This window comes from Sebastes fasciatus, chromosome 5 (assembly GCF_043250625.1).
Source record: "Sebastes fasciatus isolate fSebFas1 chromosome 5, fSebFas1.pri, whole genome shotgun sequence".
NCBI classification, from domain to species: domain Eukaryota; kingdom Metazoa; phylum Chordata; class Actinopteri; order Perciformes; family Sebastidae; genus Sebastes; species Sebastes fasciatus.
Window position 1 is genome coordinate 14383525 of NC_133799.1, and position 16259 is coordinate 14399783.

The 16259-nt window shown below is 39.3% G+C and overlaps 1 protein-coding gene across 29 annotated transcripts in view; it reads left to right on the forward strand.

Moving 5' to 3' along the window:
- adgrl2a (adhesion G protein-coupled receptor L2a) overlaps nt 1-16259 on the forward strand; it is a 118790-nt gene that overhangs the window by 63458 nt on the left and 39073 nt on the right. For all 29 annotated transcript variants that reach the window (XM_074635167.1, XM_074635194.1, XM_074635184.1 and 26 more), the window contains 2 exons: nt 8120-8229; nt 15312-16112. In XM_074635167.1, the coding sequence (XP_074491268.1) occupies nt 8120-8229; nt 15312-16112 (911 nt within the window). The remainder of the gene's footprint in view (nt 1-8119; nt 8230-15311; nt 16113-16259) is intronic.

A 16259-nucleotide genomic window follows, 5' to 3' on the forward strand; every position in this document is an offset into this window, starting at 1 on the left:
GGACATTCACATTGTTGTTTTTCAAGCCATTCCTGTGTGGCTCTGGCTTTACGTGTGGGTGTGCTAGCATTGCACTCTGCCATCTTATAAAGGTCACATTTAGACCTGCAGAATGTCACAATGGCTTTTTCCATTGACTTTAGTGGTATGGCAATATACCTTTGCTGGTCTAAAAATCAATAGGTGAGATGGACGGATGTGAGTCAGACAGCCTTCCTCCCTGTAAGTCTGTAAGAGCCTGGAATCCCCCCGTTGAGCACCATTGGCAACTCCAGTAAATATAGCATAAACACAAGCATATGACAGTAATTACAAGTTTCTGGGATGCCTTAGCCGGATATTGGGTCAGATCTGAAGTTGAAAGCAGGATGCTAATGGTTAATTTCTAACGACCTATTTCCTGAAACATTATTGGGCCACCCCCTTAGTAAAATGCTCTGAATATCTGCTGTTATTGGAGGTCATTATACATCCAGTGTGTGTGTTTGTTGTGTGTCCTGCTTGCAACAGATTGTTTCTTTCTCTGCCATTTTGTGGCCCTGGAAATGATTTAATTTTCAATGGTCTGTCTGCCATCAACAGACTTGCCTCTTGAGAGATATGTCTGCCTTGATAATTGTGCCATGAACCTCATCAACATTTCAGATGAAATGGAGCTAGACGGGTCACTTCGAGTTTAAGAGACGCTAATTTGATTGAAATTCAAACTGGGAGCACCAGGAAGTAGATTGTGCCTTTTTCTGTAATGTGCTCCCCTCACTCATGTCGCTTTCCTCCTCCAGTTACACGCCGATTGTTTTCGCTGCTGATGCTATTTTTTATATTCTGAATTACAAATGGCTGCTTAGGCTTCCTGAACGCTATGGAGTGTTGAGGGATAGAAAATAGAGCAATGGGGACAAAACAATCTGGGATTCGACAATCAAGGAGAATCTTGCACTTAGTCTAAACTGGCCGAGTCACATGAGCAGCACATGACGCGTCACTTCATGAGATGACGGTCTGTACTGGTTCAGTTTAAAAGCAGTGCATTCAAAGCCATAAAGACTATTCACAATGATTTTTGTCCTTAAAATTTTGATGAATGCTATCAACCCTTGACTTGGTAGGTCAAGCCTTTTGTCTACTAAATTATATTTAGCTTGACTGATACTGGATTTTTGGGGTCAAAACTGACAATTTGAGAGTTTTAAAAATGAAATGGTTACATGTTGATATTGGCCAACTCTGACCGTGATGTGCGCTGAGCATTTTACAGTTAAAATAAAAACATGTGTGTGTTCTCTAGTGGGCAAACTAGGTAAAGGTGATGGTGTTCCTATTTACCTAAAACATTTCTTTGGCATTTCTGTACTGGAAGTTTTTTTGTTTCTCAGCTGACATTATATAATAATATATTTGTGATAAGCTAATATTGGCCAGTGTGTCTACTTCACTAAATACAGTATGTTTGTACATTTCATTAAAATAGTGTGTGTGGGGGGGGGGGGTGCATATAAATAAATTGTAAATGAAATAGGGCTGGACAATATGACGAAATATACCGTCAAAACAATATAAAAATGTCTATTGTAGAGAGAGATGTTCCGATACTATTTTTTCCTTCCCGATTCCGATACCTTGAACATAAATAAATGAAGCTAGGAATAAATAACAATAGCGTATTCTCTTAGCTATCTCCTCAGTGAACAGCCTGTATGCTAATTTGTCCTGCAGGGTGCAATATTCACACACCCTACTAGGGTGCTTAAAACAGAAGAACTTACATACTGTACATATCGCCGTTTTACTCGTTGGATATTTAACTGTGAAATGTTGCCAAATGGCTGATATTTTCCTCGCTCTGACTACCGTGACCATTACACTCTCTACTAGCACCATGCTGTTGTTATTTGCTATCAACACGTGACAAACTACCTGCAATCAGTTCTTCTCCGCTGCTCTAAAACAGTAGTTGCCAGTGGCAGCCTGGATAAATCCAGGGCGACAGCACAGTGAAGGCTACTGTTTCAGAGCAGTGAAGAAAAACTGATTTCCAGTTAAACAAGTTTTTGTTCTGGGTTAATAGATTATTGTATATGGTTTTATATATTTTTCTATATTGTTTCTATCATTAACAGGCTGGGCATATATTTATTTCTTTTTTCTCTATAGGCTAATTTCACTTAATCTGTTATGTTAAGAAATTAGAAAATACTTTTCATTTGTCAAGTATTTAATTCACACAGGAGTATACAATGATAGGCTTTACCTTGTGTTTTTTCATATAGACTATTTATTTATAAAATTACCAGAAAACATGCTATATCGTGATATATATGGTTATCAAGTTATGAAATGACCTATATTGTGATAGAAGACTTTGGCCATATCGCCCAATAAATGAAAAAAACTTCAAGCTTAAATTGACACAGGTTAGAGTAGTACGTCTAAGCAAAGCCCGGTTGCAAGCAGCATTGATTAAAATGACATTTTCTCTGTTCTTGGAGATGGTTTAGTGAAAAACAGGTCTAGATTATAGTCTTTTATGGTTTATGCAGGCTTTAGACCTAAGTCACATCTTTCACTACGTTTGTTAGTGGAAATAGAGTCTTTTATACTCAAGTCAATTTATTATTCATTTAGCACATTAACCTCATGTCCAATTATTCCTCTGACATGCTTTATGATGGCAGTGGTAAAGGTTAAATTGCATGTGGATACATGGTATCAGGAGTGCTATCAGTTACACCTTGTTGGCATCTTATCGCGCCCCTTCCCGCTGTCAGCGGGGAGTGCTCATTTTTAAAGGAGATTTGCATCAAATTCAAGCAGCATTTTCTGTGACACTCTAATTGTACTGATGTCTGCCTCTCCCAAAAGGTCAGAGATGTGATGGGATTACATTTGGAATACTTCAGTGTGATTAACAGGCTGGTCGGGGAAATGGAGGCAATCAAGGCGGAGAGTAGCTCCATCCTGCCTTTATTTTAGTTTTACTTCAAGAAAAAAACATATAATATATACTATTTTTGACACTGACAATTCTGACTATTGTTTATTTTAAGATAAATATATTACAAAGTAATACATTTTAAGGATTTTAGCCAATGTGGAATTTAAACCTTTAGTCATATTCAGGGTGTGGAGCTCTGGAAACCAAACTTTCAATTTGTACTTGTTAACCTTTGTTAAATGATGTCACGGATGCTATAGACATAGTTGTACCAATTTGTTAAAATAAATAAAATACATAAGGCATTGTATTAGAGCTGCAACAATTAATTGATTCATTGATTAGTTGTCAACTATTAAATGAATCGCCAACTATTTTGATAATGAATTAATCAGTTTTAGTAATTTTTAATGAAAACAATTAAAAATACTCTGATTCCCGCTCCTTAAATGTGAAAATATTCTGGTTTCTTTACTCCTCTATGACAGTAAACTGAATATATTTTAGTTGTGGACAAAATAAGACATTTGAGGACGTCATCTTGGGCTTTGGGAAACGCTGATCAACATTTTTCACCATTTTCTGACATTGTATAGACCAAACAACTAATTGATTAATCAAGAATATAAATATCGTCAATTTAATCAACAAAGAAAATAATCCTTAGTTGTAGCCCTACGTTTTATATTTTCTTAATATAAACTAATACAGAAATATTACCAAACAACTGGGGAATGTCGCTCCTACAAAAGGCATCTTTACCTTATACAGATCCCCTTTTCCATACGGCTAATTATTCTCTGGCATTAAAAGATGAAATCAATTAGTACTCTTTTCCCATTGAGCAGTCAAGGTATTTATAGAAATAGAATGTCTCACTCTGGAGGAAAGTGGAGGAACACTTCCTTTTGACTTAATATTCATTATGTACATGATTAATTACTATATAGCCTCAGACTATCAAAAGATAGTCAGAGATATCATATTTTACATGTATTTAATTAGTGTGCACTTTGAGACCTGTGCCCTGGCAGGCCCAAATGCTGAACTTTTTATGGGGGGGTGGATTTCAATTACATGCTCCCTCTCAAATGGAGGGCTAGGACTATGCATAGGAGAAGTCATTAGGGCTTTCCCAATTGGTCTCAGGAGATGGCCCAAGGTTTCACAGATGAGACGGTATCAGTCACACAATCCCATAGAACGGGACGCTCCTGTTCCACCGCTCTAAAATTAGGGCAATATATCAGAGAGAGCTATCAACACTTATGTCAACATTGTTTCAAAAGAAATATGGGGTGTTTTTTTCCCCAGTGCTTATGTCCTGTTGTTTAATACATTTGCCTGAGAAACGATGGCAGGTCTGTGTCTCATTAGTGTCATGAATTTTATTTTTGATATCATTCTGTTTCATATGCCTAATATAAACCAGGCAGTCGTTTCCCGGTCTCATTGGAATCTGTTAGATAAAGCACTGTAATTTATATTGCTCCTGCATGATATGCTTATGCATGAGCAAGGAGAGAGAATCATCAAAGTGACCATATAATATATGGAAAGTGCTGCAGAGTCATGAAATATTACCCACAAAAAACAAGCGGCGCATTATGGGCCCAGCATGGGGTGCGTGTTTTAATTCCAAAACAGTAATTCATGGAATTCATTTCCATAAAAACAAATACAATATGCTGATATTCTCATCTGTTATTATCACACATGAGGGTCATTAATAAAGTGGGATGGCCCTTGAGACCTTCAGTAAACACAGATGCACACAGATATAGACACAAATATGTGGCTCTGTGATACAATACACTGCTTTATCAAAAATAAAAAAAATAAATATCCTTTTATTTCTTTTGGTGAAATTAAAAAAATGTTCTCTATCAAATGTATTTTGAAAAAAAAAAATGTGTGAAGTATTTTAATTGGCATACATGCTGATTGGGGAGAAATAGAACAGGAGGAAGAGGGAGATGAATTGCTTTTGTTCTTGAAAAAAACGTAATGGCTAATTTCGTTCCCTGCCGTTATTATGATTTAGTGTTTTTTTTAATTTTTTTATTTGAACACAGGAGCCTTTTGTTTAAGCTGCTGTATCATTTTTTTGTGCTGTAAACCATCATACATGGTATGCAGCTAAAATGTGGTTGTTTTCAATCTGAAAGCTAAACAATTTTCCTGCCTCTGTTCAGTGCTATACATCCCAACAGTAAGCTACTCTCCACTGTTCCACTGCGCTGCCTAATATTATATTAATAACATTTGGGCACAGAGCGGTGATTACCTCAGCGGCCCAAAGCAAAGGCAAAAACCCAAAGCACAATACAATGCAACCCCGTAATACATTTTCCAATGATCTGCAGCAAATGGGCGCACTGGTCTGTGATAAGAAGAAACAAATATTATCTCTGGTCCCTGCTAAATCAGCAGGACAGAGTTATTGATCCGGCTCCTCACGTTGCCAATAGAATCTCAAGTCCCCTTGGTAGCAGAGATGGCCTGCTGGGGGTATAGATGTCATTATCATGATTTCAGTACAACGAAAGGGCGGTCACCTGCAATTCCCCGGGCTTCAGAGCACACCACAGCCTCAATTAGAATGTCCGCTCTCCAGATGTTAAAGGCACTGACTGAAATTAACTTTTGACACTGCTTCACATGGCTTCTGAAATGAAAAACTAAATGTATATATGTGATAGGTATTAAAACCCTAAAGGTCCTCCATGTCTAATAATCATGTAAAGGTAAAAGAAAATTCACACATTTTGCTAAACACAGAACTCATTTTGATTTTTGATTTTTTTTTTAGATGCCTTAATTAGTATCTTGGTATTTCTGCTCTTCCGGGATGGAGAATTATGGAGAGTGCAGTAGAAATCATTAATGAGACCTTTGATGGCATTTTGGGTGCAAATTCAAGAGCCTCATCTAGCTACTCAGCATGTAGACCCATTCAGAGAAGGAGCACGCTCCAATCAATAAGTCGGGACATTTGAGTGAAACACACACTTTGTTTATCCCGTGCGAAAGCGCCCCACTAAACACACATGTGGGGGGGTCAAACTCCAAAATCACATGAGGTCCCCCGTGCAATTGTAGTCTTTATCTCTTATCCAGCGATATTTGTTGCATTGATTTCTGTTGTTCATGTACGTTTAATTTAATGCCACATTTAATTGTACTCACAGAGGTCTAATTGCAAGAGAACAGTTATGTGTATAACAACACACACACACACACACACACACACACACACGCACACACACACACACACACGCACACACACACACTAGCAGTGTAAGAAAATATAAAAAAATACAGAATATCACAATGTTATATTTTGTGATACAATTTTTAATTAATAGTTTACATGCAAAGATTAACTCAGTCAAGACTTTATTTCATTTGCAAAGAGATGCTCCCTCTCACTGTATGTGTCCTCTCAAAGCAGTGCTATGATGTTGGATGTTGTAGGGAGTTTGATAAATGCAAACTGTTCTGATTGCATAAAAATTATATGAATAAAAAATTTAAATATATGGTGATGTGTTCTTTATACTGTGACAGTTTTCCTAAAATTAGATTTAAAAAATCGCAATATATCGCCTTTCTTACAGTATCGCAATATATGACAATATATTGAATCAGAACCCCTGTATCATGATACGTATCGTTTCGCCAGATTCTTGCCACTGCATAGCCTTAACACACACACACACACACACACACACACACACACACACACACACACACACACACACACACACACACACACACACACACAGTAGACAGCTCTGATTTGATTTGATCGAAACCAGCAGTGACAAAGTTAAAAAACAGACGGAGCACAAAACTGTGTGTAACTTGCGAGATTCATTCAGAAAACCAGGAATATAATACACCGTTGGCCAGTTATTGACTAGACAGGTAATATTACATTATGGCGAGGGGGAGGAAAATGTTGCAGAGACTTTTTATATTCTTTCATTGTCCTATACACATTCAGACAGATTATCCAAGCTCTTGAAAAAGACACAGAATAGCACAGTTCACAAAGGACCTCTTTTACATCGTACAGGTAGAGGAGTAGACCCAATAGACGAGCACTGAGTGAAAAGCAATGGAGCTGGACCTTTAGCTAACAGACTAAATAGCATTGCTACGTGGTAACGGCAGTATTTCTTTTTGGGGGAATTTGAATATTTCCCAGCCTGACTATAAGATCACGTGTTTTGTTGTATACAGTGTTTTAAAGAGGACCTTTTATGCTTTCAGGTGCATACTAGTATTTTGTTGTTTACATGCTGTAATGTTCAAAAAATGGAATGGAATAATTTGCCCAATTAACTTAAATCAATTACTTCTTTCAATGATTTCAAGACTTCTTTGCTGACTTATCTTACATCTACTTGTTCTTGTTTTGATTGCATTTGCCTTTGTTTTCAGTTTATGAACTCAGTATTTTGACATAATGTTATTTTATTATTATTTTCATCATTATTTTCATGTTCATTATTTTCATGTTATGTTGGTGTGGTTTGGGATGGGATGGAGGGAGAGGAAAATGAAAACGAGATGGTGCATCTCAAGGGGTTTATCCTCTCATAAATTTTGAAATGAAATTAAATGCTTTACTTTTCTCATACCGGCTGTATTGCAGCACCTCTTTTCACCCTCTGTCTAAAACGCTCTGTTTGAGCTCTGATTGTGCTCTGATTGGTCAGCTGGCCAACTTTGTTGTGATTGGTCAACTGAACCAAACTCTTCAGACTCCGCTGCAGCTCCGCTCTATCTAGCTTTGTTTGAGGGCGTGCCAAACTAGCCACTAAGCAGGTATTATGCAAATATGTTTCTTGGTGACATCACTACGTTACAGAAGAAAAGGCGGGACTGAAAGCAAGGCGTTTCAGGCAGTTCAGGAGCAGTGTTTCTGTGGGGGACAGTAACTCCCTTTGGTGCGGACTTTGGGCTTTCTAATTTTGCAGACCTTTTACGTGAAAAAGAAACTATATAACACACTAAAGGGAATGGGAAAAGGCACAAAAGCATAATAGGTCCTCTTTAAATTTTGTGCGTTTAATTCTTTTGACTATTTATTTTGTCTGAAAAGACTAGCATGGATGTATTTTAAAGCACCGTTGCTAAGTTTGTTTCCGTTTCTTTGTTTTTCTTCCCTGTCAGATGCAACAACCGGACCCAGTGCATTGTGATCACGGGTTCAGATGTCTTCCCTGACCCCTGCCCAGGGACCTACAAGTACCTGGAGGTCCAGTATGAGTGTGTGCCCTACAGTAAGTTTGACCCTTCTGTCATGAATTGATAACTCTCCCTCCTCTCCTTCCTCGCCCCCCCACACACTCCCATCCTCCTCTTCTCTGCCCTCTCACTCTCTCTTCTATATCATACCATAATCTTGTCTCATTCCTTCCTCCTGCCTTGTCCAGACAGTCTGCCCTCTTTGTGTGCAACACCTTCCAGCACCATTTTCCTCTGTCTCTTCTTCCATCTGTGTCACACCATGAACTTTTCATGAAATATGACCTGCAAACCCTTTGGTCCTCCTTTCTGTACTGCCTTTATTATTGATGTGCTCGCCATGTTTCCAGCCGATCGACGAGCCTGGTTATGAGGTAGCAGAATAGAGGGAGGGGGGTAGAGGATGTCATGCTGACTCTCCACGATGGCAAGCGAGTGTTTCATTACTCAAGTCTTGCACGGAGAAGTCTATCAGGCGCAAAGCACAGCTCACCTTGATGGCTTAATATACATCCATACAACAGGTGTTGAAATATGTTAACAGATGTTTCATTATGTAACAGAACAGAATGGCTCCACTCGTAAGTCAACAAGGTAATATTTCATCTAAAGAGATAGTGTTAACATTTTGTCTGCTGCTTGGATGCTAAAATATTCATTGCTCCCAAACAATCTTTAGATTGCCCTTTGTCCTTTAAGCTGCTGTTCATTTTGCAATTTGTGAAGGAAATTCCCCCAGGTAACCTTTACAAACTGATTAATGACAAAGATTTAGATGAATTGCCAGAATCACTAATCAGGTGGAACTGAAATAATTAGAGTGGGAGTGATGGGAAGATAGTATTTGGCAGCTCTTGTAGATTCAAATGAGTGTTTTGTACACGCTGTTGTCTTTAGATGTGTTTCACTTTTGATTCGACTCAAAAGGGAAGTTTAGCTCAACTATAAATAATGCCTCTTTATTCTACAGCCCTTCTTATATTCAACACATTTCTTCTGCATTGCTCATTACCAGTATAGCTGTCCAAGCTGTTCCCCTCAGTGTTGAATCAGAATGCATTAGTGAACATCATTAGATGGTGAAACTCATTACAACTTAAAGGTTAACCTCTCCAGGGCTTTGAGGACCTGTAATTAAAAATGGAATAAGCAATAATGAGTATTTGAGTCCACCTTATTGAGCAAAGCCAAATCCTGCAGCTTTTACCTTAAACGCCTAACTGCTTGTTTTTTTTGTGCTTTTGTTTTTTTTACTCGCCTCATAGTTAAGTGAAGTATTGATCCCATGTCTTGCTGTGTTACCTCAAACCTTAATAGTGGGATTAGCCTCAAGGTGCACTCATGTCCACCCACTGTTATGATTGTCTTTTTCCTCCTTCTTGCACCGAGGAAACAAGTCAAGGCTGACGTAGCGTGGTGAAAAATAAACTTCTGCCCAAGGACTCTCAGTCCTGGCAAAGTATATCTAACAAAAACAGGTCCTCACTTTCACTCCAAGCAGTTTCAAACATGCATGTCTGTAGCCCCATCTTTTTGCTTCTCAAGGTCCATGCCCAACCAGAATAGGACCAAGAACACAGAATGTATCCTATCGCAACTGCCCCGGTAAGTGCTTAGTGTTCTCCCAGTCTGATCCAGTCCGCACAAGCCCAGTCCAGCCTTTCCCACTCAAGTCCTGTTGTAAACTGTGATAGATCGTGATTTATAGGCAAGTTCCGTGTTATGTTTTTTCCCTCTTCTGTCTCCTCTTCCCAAAAAATAAAATCCATATACCCTAGATCATTTTCTAGAGTCAGACTAACGCAGAGCAAGGCAGTCATAGGGGAAGATTTACTGAGCTTTTCCACACCGCAGCAAACCCTCACTACAGTTTTCAGATGGGCTAGCAAAGACCTTAGTACAGTTTTCTAGTTTTCACATGGAATAGATCATATGCCAAATGCCAAGATTTTGTGATTAAAAACATTGCAGTGGTTCAAGAGCTTAGGATCCCCTGGATTTGCTGGGATACAAGACTTGAGAAGTTGTTTTTGCAAGACAAAGTATTAAATCCCCATTAAGCTGATCAACGACTGGACAAGTGTCCTCATTTTGACTCGTAACTGCTGCCCCTCAAAATCCGCCTGTGCCATGAAATAAAACCAGCAGTTTAATAACAAAATATGATATAAACAGTTGTTTTCCGTCTCCATCACTGACTGAAAGTAATGTACTTAATTAATTTGTTCTATTGTCTGAGCCTTTGCATAATCACACAAGCAATTTGGGATTTCCCACTTCTTGTGCAATTGCCCTTTGCAACAAGTTGACTACATTTCCACCATTCCCATCCTTTTTGGCTTCATAATTTGGTTCTTGTCATGAACTGCCCTCATTAGCAACATTATCTTCATGTTCCAGCCAAGGATGTAAATTTTGCCTTCACCTGGCACTGAGTCACCCTCTGAATTGGCTCTAGTAATTGCTTGAATCAGGCAACATAAAAGCAGAGACATTTCTTCATTAAGACTGCTCTGTGCGAGCTATTTTTGAAAAATGCCGGGAAAAAGAAATTCCATCCCTATTCTACCCTTGCAAAAAAATGTTGAGTCGCTGCCAGTGGGCATAAACAGTCCTCAATGCTAATATTTCCATTTTCATCCCATTGTAATGCCAGTAAACCCCCAGCTCCATGTGACAGGGATGGCCAGATTATGAGAAGTGAAGTTAAGCTGTAACAGCATGATTCTTGGGTCCCCTTTGGTGTTTTCGTTTTTGTGTTCAGTCTGTTTTATTCAGTGTAGCTTACATGATAATTTAAATTAAACTGGAGCCACTAGCGGAGTCTGCAATTGACAGCAGACATCCATTCTTATCCAGTTAGAGCACCTGGTTATTAATAGTCATTATAATTTGATTAGTAATAGTTAATAGATTTCCCTAGAAAGTCTGTAATGTCTAGTGGAGAAAGTTTTTGGGGTCTCTGGGGTTAGTGTGGGTTGGCATGTGTCTCATGTTTGTTTGTTTTAATGTTGCTGTATTAAAAGTGACTGACTCTCTTCCCTTCCCCTGTGCAATCTGCAGGAAACCTCCTCGGCTATCTGACTCACTCTCTTCATCCACTGACTGATTTCTGATCACACTGATTGCTATTTCTATTTTTTTTTTACATTTCTACTAACGTCATCAGGTCTTCCGTCATGTGTTCTCCTTTCCTTTCCAGGTTTCCTTCACGCCATCTCTCTCTCTCTCTGTCCTCTCCTCGCCTCCTCTGTTTTACGTGGCTGAGGCGGCTTCTGAGAACTCAACTGTTGTTAATTTGTTTGCTTCCTATCTGTGTTTGATCTCTTAGTTAGCTGCATCACACTTGAATTTCTTCTGCAGAATGGCGTGCATTCATTTACGGATCCTTCTGAATCTCTTGTTTCCACCGTTTTGTTTTTTTCTGCCACTGAAGCCTAAGTCAGACTACAACAATTACAACAGATTCAAACTGTAATATGAACCTGCACTAATTGGAGCTGGATGGTTGCAGGATTCAAAGGGAACCTAGTTTATGATTGCTCACATTGTCCCACGGTGCAAACTGGGCCCAAAATGTGCACATTTAGTATTTCAACATTGATCGTCGCGGGCCCGCTGTGGTTGAGCCTTTGTATTGTGAAGCCATCCGAGACTGAAATCTGAGAAAGACAAAAACCAATAGAAGTGTAGATCAAGGGCAAAAGAACTGGCGCATGCAGTCTACTCTGTATTTGAGAGATGAACATCTCCATCAGTAAAACATTGCTGTGTTGTTGAAAGAATACATTTCAAATTAAATCATATTTAATAGTGATGTGTCTGAATTAGTCCATATTAATAGACATTTTCTTAAGAAGTTTAATAATAATGAAATGAAGTAAACTACATTTCTCAGTTAAATGTGAACTGTAGCTTCAGTGCCAGGCAATAAGAAGTGGTTAAGCATTTTTATGCCTTCACGCCGACGACAGCTGTGGCCGGAGGCATTATTTTTTTGGGTTGTTCGTCTGTCCATCCTTTCGTCCGTCCCTCCGTCCCTCCGTCCGACCCATTCTTGTGAATGCGATATCTCAGGAACGCCTTAAGGGCATTTTTTCAAATTTGGCACAAACATCTACTTGGACTCAAGGATGAACTGATTAGATTTTGATGGTCAGAGGTCACTGTGACCTCATGTCAGACCCATTTTTGTGATATCTCAGGAATGCCTTTAGTTAATTTCTTCAGATTTGTAACAAACGTCCACTTGGACTCAAGGATGAACTGATTTTGGAAGTCAAAGGTCAAGGTCACTGTGACCCTACAAAACAGTTTTTTTGGCCATAACACAAGAATTAATTTGCTAATTGAATATTTTTTCTGTGATGCCCATCTTTGTCCCCTCACATCTGGTCAACAACCTGAAGTGTCCCATTTGGGAACAACATGACTTGAACAGTCTTGTAGTCTGACCTAGGCTTTAGACTAACCTGAGAAAAATGTCTTTTCTGAAGTATTTTTGTAAATTTGTTATTAATATGTTTTTAAAAGTCTTAAGTCTTGTTGTGCTAACGCATATGGCATTCTTTTTTTTTTACTTTTTAAGTCTCATGATATGTTTTATAATCAGCCATTAATATCTCAGATGAATGGACTGGGTAATGCTTTTTAGCACAGGTGCCTTGTTTGAATGTGCACATGTTGGCTAATTTTATAGCAGACAGAGGAAAGCACAAAATAACAAATGACTAGCAGTGTTGTACTGTAATTAAATACACGTTTCAAATAACGTAATTTATATTACTGTATGTTGCTCCAGTGACTTACAATGATTACCTGCTTCCTTAATAAGGCCACAGTTAGTTTGTTTTCTGTGTACATGTGGCTTCATAATTGTACAAGTGGTAAAGTATGATTAGAGTGTTACGCCAAGACTTTTGTTGGTATTAGTCATAGACTGTGTATAAAGATTGATGACGCGTCTCCACTTCCTCCCACCAAATTGACACATGTTCTATTACACAGACTCGTGATGGTTATAGAAAGTTAAAGTTACACCTCCTCTCTCTCTTGTACAATTCCCGAGCTCCTGGCTGTGTGACTACTTCACTCAGAGCAGCTGTCAATCATGACGTCTCACCCCCTTTTTATACCATCAAATAACTAATTAAAACCAAACATATCAGAAAAATGAACACTTGAACATACACCAGCGTGATAAAAACTACCTAAAATGACAAAAAAAAAAACAGGGGAAAAACGTATTTACAAATAATAAATAATTATAAATGTACGTGTACTTTGACTTTTTACTTTGGCCCATGTCCCATCAACTAACATGGATGAAGTGGGATTTATGACTTATACTGCAGCCAGCCATCAGGGGGCGATCGAGATCAGCTTCACTTTTGGGGACTTGTCATGTCGTCCATCTTTATATACAGTCTATGGAATTAGTCAGGTGCTACATTGTCTAGAATGCTAAGATGACATCTTAATTGTATTCAAATATACATGTATTTCAAAGATATAACAAAGAGTTTTCTACTACTCTGTATACTTTATTTAAAAAAAAAAAATTAAAGGACAAGTGACACTTTTTCTTTATTTACGTTATTTTCTATCTGGATTTCAGAATTACCTGCGTATGTATCAAACAAAAATCAAAGCTGTTTTATTTGTGAATATCACAAGTTATGCCATTTGCAATAGCGCATACTTGCAGGTAGTCTTTCAAAGATAAAATCCATCCACCACTGTGCCATAAACCAATTGTGATCCTTTTTGATGTTCTAATTTAACCCCTTTTCTAGGACCTTGATGGCTGTACATCACCTTTCTAACAACTTTCTTTCTTTCTCTGAATAGGCCTGCCCGTCTTTGTCCATGTCTCATAACATGTGTTTCTGCATATGTAATCATAGCGATGACAGTTAATTCATATTAATCTTTTTTCTTCCCCTTGCACCCCTTTCATTCTCTCTTCCAACGCTTAAAATAGAAGTGGAGCAAAAAGGTAAATAACAGACACGATCCAAACCCTAGCTCCTTGTTTTGTGGCATCTGGTTGTAAACTACCTATTTTCCCATGGTGGCCCCAACAAACCCATCGCAGGCGTTATCTTCAGAACCCCCCCCAAACTGTAATGTTAACGGCCAGTGTAGAGCAACAGGGGAAGTGAGGCTGGCCATAAAGAAAGACACCACACAAGCAGCCAAAAAGATGTAAATGGGGGCGTATTGGCTGCAGTCCATAGGGGCTTCCTCTCCTCATTCTCCCTGGGTGCTTTTGCTACTTAGCAGAATCTCATATTGCCTGGCTTCCAAACCCTTTTCCATAGCATGCCATGGTAACAGTGTTTCTTGGCCCTTTTTTTCAAGCTATTGCTTTCTACTGTCCCGCCCCTTCCCCCTTTCTCACTCTTCTCCCCATTATTCTCACCTGACCACTTGCTGCTCTTTTCTCTGTTGATTCTTATGCCTCCTATGCCTCAGAGCACCAACCAAAACACCTCAAGAGACCCTTACTGAAAGTTTTTTAAATTTTAATGGCTGTGACATTTGCACCACTTCGTAATGACAAGCCTCTCAGGTATATACCGTAGAATAGGTGGTGGTGGTGTAACCGAGACACGTCTAAGTGCACACAAACATTTTGCAGACTGTGCTGACTCCTGCTCTCTCATAACCTCTCCCGTCTGTTGCCAAGTGACTTTAGTTGGCTGCATTTTTTTTTATTGTTTTGTTTACAGGACCAATTGTTTCGTTCCGTTTTGTTTCTGTTCTATTTCCCCTCATTTGTGTTCTACTCCCAACAGTAAATGTCTATGAGGCCAAGCTTCTTTTTCTTTCAGACTACTTTATATATTTAAACATTATGCTTAATAACATTCCTATCTCCTTTTTTTCTTTCTATGCACAAAACCAAAATCCTTATTCTGCTTGTGAATATTGGCTATAGATGTTAGTCGGCCACTCTTTAATGCGTGTCTGTCCCCACTCCTCGTGGACAACCTGTAAAACAAAATGAAGATGTTAGAGATAATATGGCTATTACATGTAGTTTTGTGTGGTTTTATTTCTCACCTGTTAACCTGTGTGTCTGTTTCTTATTCTACTCTTCTCCCATTGCTAGTTTTTCTTTGTCCTGGGACTCTGAAAGCTGTCGGTGATCCTTCCTTTCTATTTGAAGCGGAGCAACAAGCCGGCGCCTGGTGCAAAGACCCGCTGCAAGCTGCCGACAAAATCTACTTCATGCCTTGGACTCCTTATAGGACAGACACTCTCATTGAGTATTCCTCCCTGGACGACTTCCAAAACGCCCGACAGACCATCACCTACAAGCTGCCCCACCGGGTGGACGGGACTGGATTTGTGGTCTACGACGGGGCCGTGTTTTTCAACAAGGAGCGTACCCGCAACATTGTCAAGTTTGACCTGCGGACTCGAATCAAAAGTGGCGAGGCGATCATCAATAACGCCAACTACCACGACACGTCGCCTTACAAGTGGGGCGGCAAAACAGACATTGACCTGGCGGTAGACGAGAACGGGCTGTGGGTGATCTACGCCACCGAGCAGAACAACGGCATGATCGTGATCAGCCAGTTGAACCCCTACACGCTACGATTCGAGGCTACCTGGGACACCACCTATGATAAGCGCTCAGCCTCCAATGCCTTCATGGTTTGTGGAGTACTCTATGTGGTCCGCTCCACCTATGAAGACAATGAAAGCGAGGTCAGCAAGAGCCTGATCGATTACATTTACAATACCAAACAGAACCGTGGGGAATACGTTGACATCCACTTTCCCAACCAGTACCAGTACATTGCAGCTGTGGATTACAATCCGCGAGATAACCAGCTCTATGTGTGGAATAATTTTTACATCCTGAGATACAACCTGGAGTTCGGCCCACCGGATCCAGCACATGGTAAGAACCCAGCCCCCGACCCCTAATCATTTCTTTTCCAGACAATATTGTTAAACTGCATTGCTGAAACTGTAATTCTAGTTGCTGTCAAGTTCGCTTTGATATTCCTCTGGTATTCCCCCATCTATGTATCAAGTGTCACAGCTG